This window comes from Passer montanus, unplaced genomic scaffold, assembly GCF_014805655.1.
Source record: "Passer montanus isolate IOZ18808 unplaced genomic scaffold, ASM1480565v1 scaffold161, whole genome shotgun sequence".
In the NCBI taxonomy this organism is placed as follows: Eukaryota; Metazoa; Chordata; class Aves; order Passeriformes; family Passeridae; genus Passer; species Passer montanus.
In genome coordinates this window covers 167089-187449 of record NW_024363272.1, presented here as the reverse complement: position 1 = coordinate 187449, position 20361 = coordinate 167089, and the positions used below count along the sequence as shown (strand labels likewise).

The following is a 20361-nucleotide window of genomic DNA, read 5'->3' as shown; positions in this document are numbered from 1 at the left end:
TTTGGGGGACACTTGGGGGAGTTGGGGTCTACTATGGGAATTGTAGGGACATTTTGGGTCATTTTGGGGCCATTTTGGGGGGTTTGGGGTAGTTTGGGGGGGGGATTTGGAGCCATTTGGGGGGTTTTAGGGTCATTTTTGGAGGATTTGGGGCCCTTTTGGGGATTTTAGGGTCTTTTGGGGGGATTTAGGGCCATTTTGGGGGTTTAAGGGTCATTTTTGGAGGATTGGGGCCCTTTTGGGCATTTTATGGTCGTTTGGGGGGGATTTGGTGCCTTTTTGGGGATTTTAGGGTCGTTTTGGGGGGATTTGGCGCCCTTTTAGGGGTTTTAAGGTCATTTTGGGGGGCCTGAGTGCTCCCAGTGCCCCCAGTGCTCCCAGTCCCAGCTCACCACACGAGGCAGACTCGTCAGAGCGGTCCCCACAGTCATCATCCAGGTCACACGTCCAGGAGATGGGGATGCAGCGGCCGCTGGCGCAGGAGAACTGGTTGGGGGAGCAGGTCCGGGCTGGCCAGGAGGGACAGATGGAGTGTTAATGGCCCACGGTACCAAGTTTTGCCAGGGGAAGGTGGGGAACAACCCCCTGGGCTCAGGTTCAAAGGCCCAGGTGCAAAGCCAAGGTGTGGGCACACGTGAGACTGCAAAACCTCAGGCTGTGGCTCAGCACAGGCTCTGCTGTGACTCCCTGAGGACAAGGCAGGGTCCTCACCCGAGCAGGTGGAGTTGGACTCGTCCTCATTGTTGCCACAGTCGTTGTCTCCGTCGCAGAGCCAGCGGTTGGGGATGCAGCGGTTGTTCTTGCACTTGAAGCGGTCTGAAGGGCAGGTGTGCTGGTCTGTGGGGGGAAACCACACTCAGAACCTGCCCCTCATCCCACCCCACCCCTCCAACGAAGAGAAAAACTGGGACAGAAAAGGGCTGGAGCCTCAAACTTGGCATCAGAATCTCGACCAACATTTTCTTCCTATACCCCCTCCTCTCCTGGAGTTGGGGAGGGGACAGAGCGGTCCTGGCTTCCTGACCCTTCCCCAACCACTGCCTCCACATCTGGGGGTGCCTTAGCCCAAATCCCACCGCGCAGGAGGGCTCACGCACGGCAGAGCTCGGGCGCTTCGTCGCTGTTGTCCAGGCAGTCGTTGTCGCCGTCGCATTTCCAGCGCTCCTGGATGCAGCGGTTGTTCTTGCAGGCGAACTCCCCGGGCTGGCACTGCGGCGGGGGCACGTACGACGGGTTGGCTGCCAAGGGGAAAGCACAGGCAGGATTTTAACCAGGTGACCAAGCGCAGCTTTCCACAGGGAGAGCCCCCACGAGGGTCCCAGCCTACCCTGGCAGGTGACAGAGTCCGGCCCCAGGATCTGGTCCTCGGCACAGGCGCACTGACGGCCCCGGGGGGTGGCCAGGCACAGGCTGCTGCAGCCCCCGTTGTTGACACGGCATTTGTTGGAGCCCACTGTGGAGGCAAAGGGGTGAGGAGATGGCACCTGAGTGCCCAGGGACCCCTGGGTGCCCCCTGCCCCCCTGGACTCCTCAACAGCAGCCACAGCTGGAAACCCCAAGTGAAGCCATGGGGACACCTTAGGGGACACAGAACCTGATGGAATTAGCGTGAGAAAAAAGAGAGAAAGCTGGAAGGGCAAGGCATGAACAACAGGAAATAAAAACAAGGAGCATGGAGACGGCTAAAAATAAACAAAAAGAGGCGGGGGCAAGCTCAGGCTCGCCCCCCAGCCCGTGGTGCCCCCGCACCTTGCTGCTGCTGCGCGTCGTACATGCGGATCTCGAAGATGGGCGGGCGCTCGTTGCGCAGCAGGCTCACGGCCTTGGAGGCCTGGTCCAGCCGGTAGATGCTGCCGCTGCGGTACTCGGTCCAGAACAGAAAGTTGCTGTAGTGGCACAGCCCGAAGGCGTGGTTCAGCTCCGGGCCCTCATACACGATCTGTGGGTGCGGGGAGGAGAGGCTGCGTCAGCTGGGATGGGCACTCAGGGAGAGGGACATGGACAGGGACAGGGACAGGGACAGGGACAGGGACAGGGACACAGACAGGGACAGGGACAGGGACAGGGACAGGGACAGGGACAGGGACAGGGACAGGGACAGGGACACAGACAGGGACACAGACAGGGTGATGGAAAGGGAGAGCAGGGCGTCACAGCTCAGCTGCCCCAGTGCTGTGGGTGATCAGTGTCCCAGACCCACGGGACCCCCACTCGCCTTCCTCTCGGTGCCATTGAGATAAACCATCTCGATGCGGTCGTAGAAAGCATCCACCCAGTAGAGGATCTTGGCCGGGATGTCCAGGCTCAGCCCGTTGGGCCACAGGACGGTCTTGGAGGTGATGAAGATGTTGCGGTTGGAACCATCCATCCACGCCCTCTCGATCTTGCCCCTCTTGCTGTCCTTGGGATCCTCCTCCCAGTCTGTCCAGTACATCCACCTGCCAGGGACATTAAGCTGAGCCCTGTCCTGGCCACCACAGCTCGTGACAAGACCCAACCACATCCCCGTGGCCCCACCAGACAACCCTGCCCAGCCAGGCACCCTCACCCATTCAGGGGGTCCACCACGATGGCGCGGGGGTGCGTCATCTTCCCCTCGATCAGCGTCTTCCGTGTCTGGGCGGCCTTTTCCAGCCGTGCCACGCTGATGGTCTTCTTGGGGCCATCATCTGTCCAGTACAGGTTGTTCCCCATCCAGTCCACGGCGATCCCCTCCACATTGTGGATGCCTTTGGGGGGAAACGCAGAGTGGGTTTGTCACCAGCCAGGAGGTGAAAAGTGGAAGTAACAGCCCCAAAGGTGCCCGATCCTGACCCCAAACTGAGGGGGATGATGCACACCCAGCCCCACAGGAAATTCTGCTAGAGCCGCTCTTTGAACAGATAAAATTTTATGAAACGCTAAATGCACTTAAAATTTGAACCATAGACATGTCAGGTGGGATCACCCTGAGCTAACAGAGGTTTGAATATTCTGGAATTAAGCTCCTTGTATCTCAGCCAGGTGTAGTTGTGTTATCTTTCCTCAAGGCCAGGCCCTCGGCCACGCACCGTCCTTCAGGATGGTTTCCCTCTCCGTGCCATCGATCTTCTGGCGCCCGATGAGGTAGCTGGTGGTGTCAGCAAAGTAGATGAAGCCGGTCTCGGCGTGGAAATCCAGGGCCCGGGGGTTCATGAGGTTCTCGATGGGGATCATGTGCTCATCCGGCACCTTGGCGCCCATGTCCATGCCACGGATGATGCCAGGACGCCCCTTCCCGTACACCAGGAACAGCTCGTGCTCAGGTTCTGGAGAGACAGGGACAGCCGTGCCACCAGCAGTGCCACGGGGGTGGCACTGGGGCTGTGGTGGGGTCACAGCAGAGCCCGTGGTTCCAGCCCCTCGCCCCCCAGGCTGCCCCAGGAAGGCCAGCACTCACTTTTGCAGGATTTGCCGTCGCTGCCCAGGCTGAAGCCGGAGCGGCAGCGGCACGTCCGGCTCTTGTGGCTGTTGCCCAGCAGGCAGATGTCCGAGCAGCCTCCCGGCTTCCCAAACTGGTCCGGCTCGCAGGCGTGGCTCCGCACTGCAACACAGAGAGGGGCTGCAGCTGCTGGGGACACGGGGGGACACGGACACGGGGGGACAGGGAGCACCGGGGGGGACAGGGAGCATGGTGGTGACAGGGACACAGCGGGGACAGGGAGCACTGGGGTGGGGGAAAGGACATGGAGGGGGACAGGGACACGGGAGGGACAGAGACACAGGGGGACAGGGAGCATGGTGGTGACAGGGACACAGCGGGGACAGGGAGCACAGTGGGGATGGACACACAGGGACAACAGGGACACAGGGGGGAAAGGGAGTACGTGGAGGGACATGGAGCATGGGGGGGACAGGGACACAGGGGGGACAGGGAGCACAGTGGGGACGGACACACAGGGACGACAGGGACACAGGGGGGAAAGGGAGTACGTGGAGGGACATGGAGCATGGGGGGGACAGGGACACAGGGGGGACAGGGAGCACAGTGGGGACGGACACACAGGGACGACAGGGACACAGGGGGGAAAGGGAGTACGTGGAGGGACATGGAGCATGGGGGGGACAGGGACACAGGGGGGACAGGAAGCACAGTGGGGACAGAGACACAGGGGGGAGCATGGAGGGGACAGGGACACAGAGGGGACAGGGACACAAGGGGAACAGGGAGAACTGGGGGGGACAGGGACAGAAGGGGACAGAGACACAGGAGGGACAGCGGGGACAGGGAGCACAGTGGGGACGGAGATACGGGGGAGCATGGAGGGGACAGGGACACAGGGGGGACAGGGACACAGGGGGAACAGGGAGCACAGTGGTGACGGAGACACGGGGTGGGACAGGGACACAGTGGGGACAGGGACACAGGGGGAACAGGGAGCACAGTGGTGATGGAGACACGGGGTGGGACAGGGACACAGCGGGGACAGGGACACTGGGGGGACAGGGAGCATGAGAGGGACAGGGAGCATGGGGGGGACAGGGAGCACAGGGCTGCAACCACAGGGACATGGGGATGCCCTCGGGGGTCCTCCCTTGGCTGCAATTCCTCCCTGGAGCTCCCAGCCAGTCAGGGAAGGGCTGAGCCCAGCACAGAGGTGGGAAAGGACTTTCCCATGGGAAGGATCCCTGGGGAGAAGCCAGCATGTCCCAGCACACCACCACAGCCACACGGCCACACCGCCCCATCCTGCTGCACCGGTGGGACAAGCCCTGGGAGCAGGGACAGCCAGCACCAGGAGAGCCCCTTAATCACACTCCTTCCCCGCTCAGAAATCTCCTGATTAATTTTACACGCTGGAAAATGCCAAGCAGGCTGCAGACACTAAGAGGATTTATAAGGAGTAAATTGATTAACTGCAGGAAGGTGCTGGGGGTTGGAGCAGGCAGGGATGGATGCAGGGAGGGGCTGGAGCAGCACTGGAGCCTTTCAGCTCCCTGGAATTCCCTTGGGAGCACCAGGGTGAACGTGCTGGCAGTGGGGACAGAGAGCAAGAGGGACCATGAATATTTTAAGATGTCACATTTGCTCCCACATCTCTGTACTCTCCATGATCCATCAGCCACGTGGCGCAGCTCTCACAGGAGGAGACACAGTGCTAGCAGGAAAAAGGGGCACCCCAGGATGTTCAGCAGCCCTGGGGAGCACGAATCCCAGAATCCTTGAGGTCAGAAAAGACCTCCAAGACCACCGAGTCCAACCTGTGACCAACCCAACCAACCACACCACAATCCCTGGACACCCACAGAAACGGGAACTTCCAACACCTCACCACCGAAAAAATTCTTCCTAAAATCCCACCCAAGCCCCTTGCTGAGGAGCCAGGGAGCTGCGACCCCACAGTGAGGGTCCCACCTGTGGGCTGGCGGCGCTGGTGGTAGATGTGCAGCGCTCCACCCTTGTCCACCCGTGTCACCACCTGGTACTCGGTGCTGTTGAAGCGGTTGACGCGGATGACGCTGGTCTTCTGCTGGGCGTTGGCGTTGTCCGAGTTGGTGGCGTACAGGTAGTTCTCAAAAACGGTCAGACCGTACAGGTGCTCGATCTGGAAGGCACCAGGTGAGAGGAAAAAGAGATTTAGGAGCTGTGAGAGGCACAAGGGATTTAGGAGCTGTGAGAGCCACAAGAGATTTAGGAGCTGTGAGAGCCACAAGGGGTTTAGGAGCTGTGAGAGCCAAGTGATTTTGGAGTTGAGAGCCACAGAGGATTTAGGAGTTGAGAGCCACAAGGGATTTAGAAGTAGTGAGAAGTTCAAGTGATTTTGGAGCTGTGCAGGGACACAGGGGGGACAGGGACGAGAGTCACAAGGGATTTAGGAGTTGAGAGCCACAAATTATTTAGAAGTTGTGAGAGGAACAAGTGATTTAGGAGTTCTGAGTGCCACAAGGGATTTTGGAGTTGTGAGGGCCACAAGGGATTTAGGAGTTGAGAACCACAAGGTAGAGCCACAAGGGGTTTAGGAGCTGTGAGAGCCAAGTGATTTTGGAGTTGAGAGCCACAGAGGATTTAGGAGTTGAGAGCCACAAGGGATTTAGAAGTAGTGAGAAGTTCAAGTGATTTTGGAGCTGTGAGAGTCACAGGGGATTTTGGAGTTGAGAGTCACAAGGGATTTAGGAGTTGAGAGCCACAAATTATTTAGAAGTTGTGAGAGGAACAAGTGATTTAGGAGTTGTGAGTGCCACAAGGGATTTTGGAGTTGAGAACCACAAGGGATTTAGGAGTTGTGAGAGCCACAAGGGATTTAGGAGTTGTGAGAGGTACAAGGGATTTTTGGAGTTGTGAGAGCCACAGAGGATTTAGGAGTTGTGAGGGCCACAAGGGATTTAGGAGTTTAAAGATACAAGGAATTTTGGAGTTGTGAGAGCTACAAGGGATTTAGGAGTTGAGAGGCACAAGGGATTTAGGAGTTGTGAGAGGTACAAGGGATTTTTGGAGTTGTGAGTGCCACAGGGGATTTAGGAGTTGAGAGCCACAAGGGATTTAGAAGTAGTGAGAGGTTCAAGTGATTTTGGAGCTGTGAGAGCCACAAGGGATTTAGGAGTTGAGAGGCACAGGGGATTTTGGAGTTGAGAGCCACAAGGGATTTAGAAGTAGTGAGAGGTTCAAGTGATTTTGGAGCTGTGAGAGCCACAAGGGATTTAGGAGTTGAGAGGCACAGGGGATTTTGGAGTTGAGAGCCACAAGGGATTTTGGAGTTGTGACAACCACAAGGGATTTAGGAGTTGGGTGAGCCACGAGAAATTTTGGAGTTGTGAGAGGCACAAGGGATTTAGGAGTTTAAAGCCACAAGGAATTTTGGAGTTGTGAGAGCTACAAGGGATTTAGGAGTTGAGAGGCACAGGGGATTTTGGAGTTGAGAGCCACAAGGGATTTTGGAGTTGTGAGAGCCACAGAGGATTTAGGAATTGTAAGAGGCACAAGGAATTTAGGAATTGAGAGGCACAAGGGATTTAGGAATTGTGAGACCCACAAGGGAATTAGGACTTGAGAACCACAGAGGATTTAGGAGTTGAGAGAGCTGGGCTCCAGGACACCCAAACCCCTGATCCCACCTCATAGCTCTTGTCCATCAGTGACCATCACTGATGACCATCCCACCTCATGGCTCTTGACCATCACTGATGACCATCCCTCCTGACAGCTCTTGACCATCACTGATGACCATCCCACCTCATGGCTCTTGACCATCACTGATGACCATCCCACCTGACAGCTCTCATCCATCACTGACCATCACTGATGACCATCCCACCCAATGGCTCTTGACCATCACTGATGGCCATCCCACCTGACAGCTCTCATCCATCACTGACTATCAGTGATGACCATCCCACCTCATGGCTCTTGACCATCAGTGATGGCCATCCCACCTCATGGCTCTTGACCATCAGTGATGACCATCCCACCTCATGGCTCTCATCCATCACTGACCATCACTGATGACCATCCCACCCAGTGGCTCTTGACCATCAGTGATGGCCATCCCACCTCACAGATCTTGTCCATCACTGACCATCACTGATGACCATCCCACCCAATGGCTCTTGACCATCACTGATGGCCATCCCACCTGACAGCTCTCATCCATCACTGACTATCAGTGATGACCACCCCACCCAATGGCTCTTGACCATCAGTGATGGCCATCCCACCTCACAGATCTTGTCCATCAGTGACCATCATTGATGACCATCCCACTTCACAGCTCTTGACCATCAGTGATGACCATCCCACCTCATGGCTCTTGACCATCAATGATGGCCATCCCACCTGACAGCTCTCATCCATCACTGACCATCAGTGTGATCTTGCCCATCAAGATCACCCTTGGCAGGACCTTGCTCGGCGCTCACTTTGCTCTAAAGCCCCATCTGCAGAGCAGTGGCACCCAGGACACCGAGCTTGGACCCCCGTCCCCCAAACCCCGCTCACCAGGATGCCCTGGATGATGGTGTGCCTGTTCTTGCCCTCGTAGTCCACCACCTCGATGTAGTCCAGGTAGGCATCAGCCCAGTAGACCAGGCGGTTCACCAGGTCCAGGGTGATGCCGTGTGGGAAGACAATCTTGCTGTCCACCAGCTTGGTGCGGTTCTGCCCGTCCATGTCGCAGCGCTCCACCTTGGGGATCTGCCCGTAGTCGGTGAAGAACACCTTGCTGTGAGGGCAGAGCAAACCAGGCAGCTCAAAACCAGGATGAGTTTTGGGAGAGGGAGGGTGTGGACGTGTGGATGGCCACGGGGTGTGGCACAGAGCTCCTGGCAGACTGAGATGTGTTGATGGTGTGGCACAGAGCTCCTGGGAGACTCACATGTCTTGATGGTGGGGACGTGTCAAAACACATTTTTGGTCATTTTTGGGGGATTTGGGGCCCTTTTGAGGGTTTTAGGGTCGTTTTTGTGTGGATTTGGGGCCATTTTAGGGACATGTGAAAACACGACCTGAGGAATCTGCCTGTGGTGGCAACTCCCAACGCAGCAGAGCCAGAGATCAGCACAGCCACCACAGAGCCCAGGGGACTTAACTCAGTCACCTGAGGGGCTTGTCTGCCCCAGCCCTGCTCGAGCCTGGAGTCTCCCTCCAGGATTCTCCGTGATATTTGTTTGTTTATATGAAATAAATCTGATTTTCTGCTCAATAACACCAGCTTTTTTCCATGCCAGCCAGGAGGGAAGTGCCCATCAGGAAAGCAGCTGGCAAGGAAGGGAATTTTCCTCTTTAGTGGTTGCTCTGCTCTGCCACACCAGCTCCCGGGGGCTGGCAGCTGCCAGGGGTGCCCTGAGCTGTTTGAGGTCATTTGGGGACATTTTGAGGACATTTAGGGACATTTGGGGGACATTTTGAGGACATTTAGGGACATTTTGGGGACATTTGGAGGGGTTGGGAACATTTTGAGGGGTTCTGGGGGGGTATGGGGAGACATTTGGGGACATTAGGAAGAGGTTTAGGGACATTTTGGGGCTTTTTGGGTCCTTTTGGGGCCATTTGGGGGTTTTTTGGGTTCTTTTAGGGGCATTTGAGGGATTTGGGGGACACTTGAGGGGAGTTGGGAATAACTAGAGGAATTTTAGGGACATTTTGGGTCATTTGGGGGCCATTTTGGGAGTTTGGGGGGATTTAGGGCCATTTTGGGTGTTTTAAGGTCATTTTTGTGGGGATTTGGGGCCCTTTTGGGGATTTTAGGGTCATTTTGGAGGATTTGGGGCCATTTTGGGGGTTTTAGGGTCATTTGGGGGGGATTTGGGGCTTTTTTGGGGGTTTTAGGGTCATTTTTGTGGGGAATTTGGGTCCATTTTGGGGGATTTAGGGTCATTTTCGGAAGATTTGGGGCCGCTGTGGGGTTTTTAGGGTCAGTTTTTGGAGGATTTGGCGCCCTTTTGGGGGTTTTAGGGTCATTTTGAGGAAATTTGGGGCCATTTTAGGGTCATTTTTTGGGGGATTTGGGGCTGTTTGGGGGGTTTTAAGGTCATTTTGGGGGGATTGGGGCCGTTTTAGGGTCATTTTTTAGGGGATTTGGGGCTGTTTTGGAGGTTTTAGGGTTATTTTTGGGGATTTGGGGCAAAGCTGTGACCACGCTGAGTGTCACAAGCTGGAAGCAGCAGTGCCAGGTGTGTCCCACAGGGCAGGCTGGGTGGGAATTGTCCCTTTAGGGAGAGCTCACAGAGGCACAGCAAACCCCCAAAACCCCAGAGGGAAATTGCCAGGGCTCACCCCATGGCCGGGTCCAGCGCGATGCCCTTGGGGTTGTAGAGCTCCAGGTCCAGCAGCGTGACACAGGTGTCCCCGTTCTTGTTGCACACGAAGATCCTGTCGTCGATGTCATCCACGAAGTAGAAGTTGCCCGTGAGCCAGTCGATGGCCATCTGCTCCACGTCTGGGCCAGGACAGGGAGGGAAGGGGGGTGAGGCAGGGAGGGACAGAGCCACGAGCCCCCCAGGGTCACCCACACCAGCACGGCTGAGGGATGGGAGCCAGGAATGCTCTGGGACCTGCAGCCCTACGAGGATCTGCTCTGGTGGCCCTGCATGGAGACAGTCACAGTGCACCCATGGCACTCACAGCACCCACAAGGCACCCACAGGGCACTCACAGGGCATCCATGGCACCCACAGGGCATCCACAGCACCCACAGGGAACCCATGGCACTCACAGCACCCACAGGGCATCCACAGCACCCACAAGGCACCCACAGGGCACTCACAGGGCACCCATGACACTCACAAGGCACCCACAGGGCTCCCACAGCACCCACAGGGCACCCACAGCACCCTGGGAATTCATCCCTGCAGCAACACTGGGAATTCACCCTGCAGGAATATTGGGAATTCACTCTGAAGAAACACTGAGAATTCACCCTGCAGGAATATTGGGAATTCATCCTGCAGAAACAATGGGAATTTACCCTGCAGGAATACTGGGAATTAATTCCTCAGAAACACTGGGAATTCACCCTGCAGGAATACTGGGAATTCATCCTGCAGGAATATTGGGAATATTCCTGCAGGAAACACTGAAAATTCATCCTAGAGAAACACTGGGAACGAAACTGATCCTGCAGAAACACAGGGAATTTATCCCTCAGGAATACTGGGAATTCATCCTGCAGAAGCACTGGGAATTCACCCTGCAGGAACAATGGGAATTCACCCTGCAGCAACACTGGGAATTCACCCTGAAGAAACACTGGGAATTTATCCCTCAGGAACACTGGGAATTGATCCTGCAGGAATATTGGGAATTCATCCTACAGAAACACAGGGAATTTATCCCACAGGAATATTGGGAATTCACCCTGCAGAAAATATTGGGAATTCATCCCTGCAGGAACACTGGGAATTCACCCTGTAGGATTACCAGGAATTTATCCCTCAGAAACATGGGGAATTCACCCTGCAGGAACACTGGGAATTCCCTGCAGGAACACCAGTGGGGCAGGGGGAGCTCAGCAAGGTGGGTGCTGGAGAAGGGAGTGGGCAGCAGGGAAGGGGCTCCACCAGTGGCACCAGGATGGCACACGTGGCAGCGAGGGCAGATCCCGCTGGGCAAGGTGGGAGCAGAGCTAATCCAGAGCTGCAGGGACACCCCGGGGCTGGAGCAGGTGAGAGACAGCACCTGGCACGCAGCGTGTGAGCATTTAATTAAAGCAGTGAAAAATCCCGTTAAATCGGATCAACCCAACGTGCCTGAATTCCTGCCTGGCAGTGCCCAGCGCTGCTCAGCCCCTCCTGAGCCTGCCAGGCCAGGGGCCAGGCTGAGGGGCTGCAGCTCCCACAGATCACAAGGGGTTTGGAGAGCTGTCTTTAGGATTAGTGCCCCCCCAGACCCTGCATCCCCATCACTGCAGCACGGGCAGGGCAGAGCAGGGATGGGGCACGGCAGGGGCACAGAAGGAGCCAGAGGTCAGAGGGGGGCCAGAGAGGCCTGGAAGAAGGAGCAGGGATGGGGCACAGTGACACCACTGTCCCAGCATCCCAAGGCCAGCAGGACTCAGAGAGCCCTGGAGGAGCAGAGATGGGGCACAGCAGCCCTGGTCAGAAGAGCCCAGAGGTCAGAGGGAGCCAGAGAGCCCTGGAAGAAGGAGCAGGGATGGGGCACAACAACCCCCCAGTCCCAGAATCCTGAGACCAGCAGGACCTGGACAGCCCCAGAGGAGCAGGGATGGGGGACAGCAGTCTCTTAGTCCCAGGACCCCAAGGCCAGCAGGACCTGGACAGTTCTGGAGGAGCAGGGATGGGGCACAGCAGCCCCAGGACCCAGAACCCCAAGGCCAGCAGGACTCAGAGAGCCGTGGAAGAAGGAGCAGGGATGGGGCACAGCAGCCCTGGTCAGAAGAATCCAGAGGTCAGAGGGAGCCAGAGAGCCCTGGAAGGAGGAGCAGGGATGGGGCACAGTGATTCCCCAGTCCCAGCACCCCAAGGCCAGCAGGACCTGGACAGTTCTGGAGGAGCAGGAATGGGCCACATCAGCCCCAGGACCCAGAACCCCAAGGCCAGCAGGACTCAGAGAGCCCTGGAAGGAGCAGGGATGGGGCACAGTGACCCCCCTGTCCCAGCACCCCAAGGCCAGCAGGACTCAGAGAGCCCTGGAAGGAGCAGGGATGGGGCACAGTGACCCCCCTGTCCCAGCACCCCAAGGCCAGCAGGACTCAGAGAGCCCTGAGGGAGCAAGGATGGGGCACAGTGACACCCCTGTGCCAGCATCCCAAGGCCAGCAGGACCTGGACAGTTCTGGAGGAGCAGGAATGGGCCACATCAGCCCCAGGACCCAGAATCCCAAGGCCAGCAGGACTCAGAGAGCTCTGGAGGAGCAGGAATGGTGCACAGTGATTCCCCAGTCCCATCACCCCAAGGCCAGCAGGACCTGGCCAGCCCCAGAGGAGCAGGGATGGAGCACAGCAGCCCCAGGACCCCAAGGTCAGTGAGACCCAGACAGCCCCAGTGGAGCAGGGCCAGACAGCACTGAATTATTAACCAGGGCAGCAGCTCGGCAGGGAAAACATGAATCAAGCCAGGAGGTTTTGCAATGCCCCCACCCCACCCCGGGCTCTCCTCGGCGGCGCCGACTCCATCCACACCGCCAGGCTGGGATGAGAGCACGGGATGAGCACACAGAGAGTTCGGGGTGCACAAACCCCAAACCCCATCCCTGGCTTAGCCAGGCCAGCTCACCCAGCCCCTCGTGGGCCACTGGGGATGGGGATGGGGACACGGTGATGCCGACAGTGCCCCCGCCTCCGGAAGGGTGAGGCCGCAGCCGCCACCCGGCGAGAGGCAGCTCGTAAAAACAAGTGGAAACAGCCCGAGCCAAGGAATGAGCATCAACCCCAAACAGGGCTCCCAACATGCCAGGGCTGGCACAGGGCTCCTGCTCCAGCCGGGACCCCCTACCCCATCACAAACCAGAGGGGTTTGGGATGAAAAGCACCTAAAAATGTACATTGGGGTGCAAGGGCCACATTCTGCCCCCAGGACAGAGTCCTGCTGTCACCAGCAGCAGCCACCGCCCTCCCCTGCTCCCCACCCAGCACCCCCAGACCCCCCTGTGACGTGGGGAGGGGGCGGCAGGGCCCTGCCGGGGCGAGAAACGCTTCAGCAGAGGGATGTGCAAGAATTCCCCAAAAAAAGCAGGTCTTGGCTGGCGCCTGCGTGGCTGAGTCAGAGTCACAGGACCGGGGGAGCGATCCAAGCAGGGGCGGATGGGGAGCGTTGGCAGAACGGCTCGGGGGCCCTCGCCCCCCACCCACGGCTGCAGACCCCCAGGTTCTCCTCCTTGAGGGGGTCCAACCATCTCTGTCTCTCTGTCCCATCACCAGAGCCCCTTTCCTGCCTCTCCCTCCCAGCTGGAGCTGAGTCCAGCCCAACACTCAGAGGAATCCAAAGGGAAAATGGCCAAAACAAGCCACAGACTTCCAGCCCCACGCTCTCCTCACACCCATCAAAGCCTGGGGGAGCAGAGGGTCCTGGTCCAGCTGGGGGTCTCCAGACAGGCCCCAGCTCCGAGCAGGGCAGCACAGGGCTGGGGGGCTGGGGGTGACGCAAGCACTTGCTCCTCTCCCAGGCTTTATTTTTGCAGCTGGAAAGCATTACCCTCCTCAAAGGCTTTTGTTTTCCAGCTTTGCTCCTTCTCTCCCCGCTCACCATCCTCCCCTCTCCTTTGTAGGAATCACTTTTTATTTCTTTATTATTGCCACTGTTGTTATTATCATCATCATTGTTATTTTCACCATCATCATCATTATTATTATTATTATTTTCAGCTCTTTCTTGTAGCCTCAGCTAAACCTGGATTTCCTCTTGAACTTTTGGTGGAAGCTAATTTAGAAAACATCTATTTTAAGCCCTGGTGTTGGCCTGCAGAAACTTTAACCCCCCTCCTTCTCAATTTTTGGAGAGGGGGAGAGTCTCCCCCTGTGTCCCCCTCCCAGAATGGGACAGTGCCACGACCACCCGTGACCACAAAAACACCCTTTGGACCCATCTGAGGGGACCAGCAGGGACGACCCTGTGCCCTGGAGGGGTCGGAGGTGATTTCCACTGAGAATCCCGGGGGTGGAGACCCCTCCCTCCCTCCCAGAGCCCCCCTCGGGTGCCTCTCCCCACCAATTCCCATCCTGGAATCCATCCTCCTCCTTGCTCAACCTCGGCGATTGCGACACGCCGAGCTCATTTCCCAAGATTTATTTATTTGAGAGCCTTTGGAATTGAGCTGGTGGGGGCAGAGAGCGGGGAATGTCGGCTTTTCCAAGGCTCTTCCTGGGACAGGCAGCCAAAAAAACCTCACAGGGACATGGGGACAGGGTCCAGGCCGGCAGCCCCGCTCGGGGGGGAGGTGGCCTTGCAAGCAGGGAGGGCAGATGGAGGGAGGATGGAGGATGAGGGAACTTCACTAAAGTTGCTCAACATGGGCGGGTTGGCAACTTCAGCAAACCCCAAAACCCACCCTCACAGATGTTTCCTGGTTTCACACCCGCCAGGGCCCGAGCGACCCCGACCGAGCTGTTCCTGCCGCAACGCCCTGCGTGTCACTCTGAGCTTGGATTTTCCCTTTTCGGAGAATCCCGGAACGGTTTGGGTCAAAAGGGATCTTAAAGATCATCCCAGTCCCACCTGAGGTAACTTTCACTATCTCAGGTTGCTCCAAGTCCCATCCAACCTGGCCTTGGACACTTGCAGGGATCCAGGGGCAGCCACATCTGCCAGGGCCTGCCCACCCTCACAGGGAGGAATTTCTTCCTAAAATCCCACCTCTCTGAGTGGGTGGGAAGCCATTCCTTGTGCCCTGTCACTCCAAGCCCCTGTCCCAGCTCTCCTGGAGGCTCTTCAGGCACTGGAAGAAGCTCTGAGCTTTCCCTGGAGCCTTCTCAGCTCCAGGTGAACACCCCCAGCTCTCCCACAGCAGAGCTGCTCCAACCCTCAGAGCATCTCCAGGGCCTCCTTCTTCTGCTGGGCTCCCAGAGCTCCAGGTGGGACAGTCCCACTCCAAGAACTCCTTGACACAAGCGGGTCATGGAGCTCCACATTTCCCAGAGGAGCTGCAGCCCCAGGTTCTCCCTCCCTCAACCCAATTTACCCCACTCCCAGTGAGGCACTGCAGGGCTGTGGGTTTTTTGGGGAAGGAGCTTTGCTGACCCAGCACATAACTTTGCTCTGCATGAATCAGTTGCTGTGCAGTCTGCAAACACATCAATTGTGGCCTGACAGGAGGAGGAAGGAAACACACAATCTTCCCTCGGACTAAACCAGGGATTTCGACAGCCCTCAAACAGCTGCGAGGGGGACGCAGCCACCCAGCAGCTCATCCAGGCTCCTGCACAGTGGAGCAAGGAAAAGGAGAAACCCCCTCTACCCACAGAGGTTCACAGCAAAAAAAATCCCTGAATTTCAGAATCCCTGAGGTTGGAAAAACCTTCCAAGACCATCAAGTCCAAGCTGTGACAGATCCCTGCAAGAGCTGAGTGCCACATCCAGCTGTTCCTCAGACACCTCCAGGGATGGGCACCCCACCACCTCCCTCAGCAGCCCCTTCCAATGCCTCACAACCCTTTCCATGAAGAAATTCCTCCTGAAACGTCTGGATGTGGCACTTGGGGACATGTTTCAGCCATGACCTGGCAGTGCTGGGTTAATGGTTGGACTCAGGGGTCTTAGAGGGCTTTTCCAGCCTTAATAATTCCATGATTATAAGTTTGGGAGAATCTCCACTTCCCCTCAAGGGAGAACTCCCAGGAGAGCAGGACAGGGATGGGGGCAGGAGAGGTCCCAGCTCTGCTTGAAGCAGCCAAAAATATCATCTGGATGTGGCACTTGGGGACACGTTTCAGCCATGACCTGGCACTGGGTTAATGGTTGGACCCAGGGGTCTTAGAGGGCTTCTCCAACCTTAATAATTCCATGATTCTGAGTCTGGGAGAACCTCCACTTCCCCTCAAGGGAGCATTCCCAGGAGAGCAGGACAGGGATGGTGGGTGGGCAGGAGAGGTCCCAGCTCTGCTTGAAGCAGCCAGAATCATCCCTGGGCACAGAATTCCAACACCAAATCCTTCTTCCCATTCTGCTGAGGAACACTTTTCCCCTTGCCCCAGCACACAGGACAGAGAACAGAGACGGACCCACCACCACTGCCAACATCTGGCTTTAAATGACGAATAACAAAGCAATAAAGAATAAATGCAGAATATTAAAGTCCTATAAAGAGCTGGTTCTTGCTTCCCCAGCGTCAACCAGCCCTGACACAAACCCCAAGAGCCTCAGGAGAACCACGTTCACCTCACAGCTGCCCATCCACGCCACATCCCACGGAGAGCAGCGGACACTGCATCCCGTGGGGCAAGCAGGGGCCGTGGCCAGCTTGCCACCCAGTGAGAAACCCAGGCAGGCTGGTGGGTGGCCCCACGAGCTCCCCGGGCGCCCGGAGCCGCCGGCACGCGGCCTCGGAGGAAAAACATCTTGGAAAAGTCGCCGAATATTTCGGCTCAGAAACGCCGGCGGCGGCGCAGGAACGGAGGCTCGTCAGGAATGCGCTCCCCAGGGCTGCTGAAATACATCGGTTTCCTACTTTCCTTTTTTTTTTTATAGGGAATGATCCGTTTGATACATTTACATAATGCCATAATCTGGAGGAATTTCTGCCTCTTCCCTCCACAGGCATCCTCTCCGCGGGAGAACAAGACCGTCTCTGTGACGGCACCGCGCTCCGTGGATAAACACTGCTCCTGGGGACAATTTTCCTTAATTAGAAGTATGTTAACAGGAACGAGCACAAAGACAAACTCCCGCCCCCCCCCAAGGGCGCCGGACGGCCGGACAGACACCCCGTGCCCCCGAGGGTCCAGCACGGCCCCCCTGCTCCCAGGAACAGCCGAGTCCTTGTGTCCGAGCAGGGCAGGAGGGGACGGCTGCCACCGCCACACACGGCCACAGCCGTCACGTCAGCCTCGTTGCCTCAGCAAACCAGGCTCAAAAATAAATAAATTCACCCCCCGCTCTCCGCTAAGAGAGAGGAACCGCTGGGTGGAAGCCGGTGGCCCGCGGCCAGGATGTCTGAGCCGCTGCTGGGATGGATCCCCGGGGCTCTGCGCACGCTCGCGCCCGCCCTGCACAAGCCAAACGTTCCTCGGGGGTGACACGGGCTGTGCAGCCCCCCCAGAGGGACATCCCAGCCCTGGGACAGGCTGGAGCACTGCCCTTCTCCAGGGAGCACTGGGAGCCCCAGGCCATGGGCTGCCTGTGCCTGGGACCCCCAGCGCAGCACCACTGAAGGGGAACCGTGTCCAAGGGATGTCCAGCCCCTCACTGACACCACCTCCAGCTCCCTAAGGTGGGGACACCCCAAACTTTCCTCCTCTTCAGGGCATGTTCTGCTCCAGTGCAGCACCATGGCTGCATCTGAAGGAGAACCATGTCCAAGGGATCTCCAGCCCCTCATTGACACCATCTCCAGCTCCCCAGGCTGGGCACACCCCAAATTTGCTTCCTCTTCAGGGTGTGCTCTGCTCTGGTGCAGCACCATGGCTGCAACTGAAGTGGAATCAGGGATCACCAGCACCTCTCCAGCCCCTCACTGGCACCTCTCCAGCTCCCCAAGGAGGGGACACTCCAAACTTTCCTCCTCTTCAGGCTGTGTCCTGCTCTGGTGCAGCACCATGGCTGCATCTGAAGGAGAACCATGTCCAAGGGATCTCCAGCCCCTCACTGACACCACCTCCAGCTCCCCAAGGTGGGAACAACCCCAAACTTTCACTCCTCCCCATGTCCTGGCTCAACCCTGCAGCATCCCTGCAGAGCCTGGCCGAGGCACAGGAGGTGGGAAGAGCAGGAACAGGGATGGAATGGAATGAGCTCCGGGTGTGGAGGGCAGCCAAGGGACCGCTAATTACTCTGCCTTAATGAGACCATTCCATGGGCACAAATATTCCACAGAGGCTGAGGGAGGGACGGGGCACTTGGCTTCCTTCTGGGTGAGAGGAGAGAGACACAGGCTCGATGGGAACCCGTCACTGGGGTGATCTGGGGGGAGAGGGGGGGATGAGAAAGCAGAAATGGGGCCAGGAAAGGTCCCAAGGGGCTCCTGCAGTGAGCCTGGCATGAGGCAGTGCAGGATGGACACACAGATGTGTGCTGGGACAGACAGATGTGTGCTGGGACACACAGATGTGTGCTGGGACAGACACGCTCCTGTCCATGTGAAATCAAACCCATCCCTGGGCACGAGCATCCTGATGACTCAGGACATTCGTGTCACCCTTTTGTCTCCAGCAAAAGCTGTGGGAATGCAGCTCACCCCTGCCACCACAGCCTGGGGGGGGGTTTCAGGGGGTCTCAGTCCCCTTGGGGGATTTATTTCTGTTCCCTACGAGGGGAAACAGCAGGTAAGGGGAGTCAGAGGTGCCGGGCAGAGCCACAGCAGGGTCCTGAGTGTCAGATCTTCGTTAACAGACTGGTTAAAATCACCATCATGGTGTTGTCCCCTGCCACACAATGAGCTGGTGTGAGTGCACGGCTCCAGACATGGTCCCCAGTCCCTGTTCCCCCAATCCCCTGTTCCCCCAAACCCCTGTTCCCCCAATCCCCTGCTCCCTCCAGCTCCTGCTCCCCCCAGCTCCAGCTTTCCTTCATCCCCTGCTCTCACCCAATCCCTGCTTTCCCCTGTGGTCCCTGCTCTCCCCTATCCCCTTCTCCCATACATCCTGGTCCTTGCTCAACCCTATCTCCTGCTCCCCTCCATGTCCTGCTCCCATTTTATCCCCTGATCCCATTTATCCCTTGCTCCCATTTATCCCTTGCTCCATTTTATCCCCTACTTCAATTTATCCCCTGCTCCCATTTATCCCCTTCTCTCTCCCATCCCCTGCTCTCCCTATCCCCTGCTCCCCTCCATGTCCTGCTCCCATTTATCCTTTGCTCCCATTTATCCTTTGCTCCCATTTATCCCTGCTCCCGTTTATCCCCTGCTCCCATTTATTCCCTGCTCTCCCCTATCCCCTGTTCTCCCCTATCCCCTTCTCCCCTCCATTTCCTCGTCCCGTTTATCCCTTGTTCCCATTTATCCCCTGCTCCCATTTATCCCCTGTTCCCATTTATCCTTTGCTCCCATTTATCCCTTGTTCCCATTTATCCCCTGCTCCCGTTTATCCCCTTCTCTCCCTTTTTCCCTGCTCTCCCCCAGCTCCCACTTTCCTTCCTCACTGCAACAAGAACAGCCATAAACAGTTAAAAAAAAAAAAAAGGCAACAGAAAGGAACCACGAGATGAAGTTACCAATCATCCCCCTCTCCTGCCAAGTGAGTTCACGTCGGAGCCTCTTTCTTGGCCAGGATGAGGCAGCAAGGAAGAAAAATAGCTTTCCATGCAAAGTGGGGGAAGAAATGTACTTGGATTCCTCTGCAGAGCACCACGGCCCTGAAATCAATCTGTCCCAGCAGCCACAGCTCCTCTGCCTGCTGGCATGGGGACAGCCCATTCCGAGTGACAGTGACATGGAGTCAATGAAAACACCCCCCGAGCTTTGGGATTGATGCTGCCCAGGAAGGGATTTTAATGGTGGCCAGATTGCTGCTGTTTAGGGTTTATAATGCACTCAGGATCAAATGTCCTGATATTTCAAACCCCTTCCCGGGGGCTTGTTTTATAAAGGAAAACAACAAACCTTAAAGTGAGAAATAATAAATCATGGCACCTCTGCAGTCCTTCCCCAGCAGCCCTGCATGGATCCTGCTGAGCTGCAGAGGTGCTGCCTGCACCAGCTGGGAGAGCAGGGCTGGACTGGGAGAGCAGGGCTGGACTGGGAGAGCAGGGCTGGACTGGGAGAGCAGGGCTGGACTGGGAGAGCAGGGCTGGACTGGGAGGACAGGGCTGGACTGGGAAGGAGCAGGGCTGGACTGGGAGAGCAGGGCTGGACTGGGAAGGAGCAGGGCTGGACTGGGAGAGCAGTGCTGGAACTGGGAGGGAGCAGTGCTGGAACTGGGAGGGAGCACTGTTGGTACTGGGAAGGAGCAGTGCTGGATTGGGAGAGCAGTGCTGGGACTGGGAGAGCAGAGCTGGGACTGGAAGAGCAGAGCTGAACTGGGAGAGCAGTGCTAGACTGGGAGAGCAGTGCTGGGACTGGGAGAGCAGAGCTGAACTGGGAAGGAGCAGTGCTGGACTGGGAGAACAAGGCTGAACTGGGAAAGCAGTGCTGAAACTGGAAGAGCAGATGGGAGAGCAGAGCTGGGACTGGAAGAGCAGAGCTGGGACTGGAAGAGCAGTGCTGAAACTGGAAGAGCAGAACTGGGACTGGGAGAGTGGCACTGGGACTGGAAAGGAGCAGTGCAAGACTGGGAGAGCAGTGCTGGGACTGGAAAGGAGCAG

The 20361-nt window shown here is 57.2% G+C and overlaps 1 protein-coding gene across 2 annotated transcripts in view; it reads right to left on the bottom strand.

Annotated features, from left to right (window-relative positions):
* LRP1 (LDL receptor related protein 1) overlaps positions 1–20361 on the bottom strand; it is a 77449-nt gene that overhangs the window by 42881 nt on the left and 14207 nt on the right. For both annotated transcript variants that reach the window (XM_039703174.1, XM_039703173.1), the window contains exons 6-17: positions 9728–9890; positions 7952–8174; positions 5375–5564; positions 3419–3562; positions 3051–3287; positions 2549–2729; positions 2216–2438; positions 1750–1939; positions 1328–1453; positions 1098–1238; positions 712–837; positions 393–509 (exon numbers count right to left, since the gene is read on the bottom strand). In XM_039703174.1, the coding sequence (XP_039559108.1) occupies positions 393–509; positions 712–837; positions 1098–1238; positions 1328–1453; positions 1750–1939; positions 2216–2438; positions 2549–2729; positions 3051–3287; positions 3419–3562; positions 5375–5564; positions 7952–8174; positions 9728–9890 (2061 nt within the window). The remainder of the gene's footprint in view (positions 1–392; positions 510–711; positions 838–1097; positions 1239–1327; positions 1454–1749; positions 1940–2215; positions 2439–2548; positions 2730–3050; positions 3288–3418; positions 3563–5374; positions 5565–7951; positions 8175–9727; positions 9891–20361) is intronic.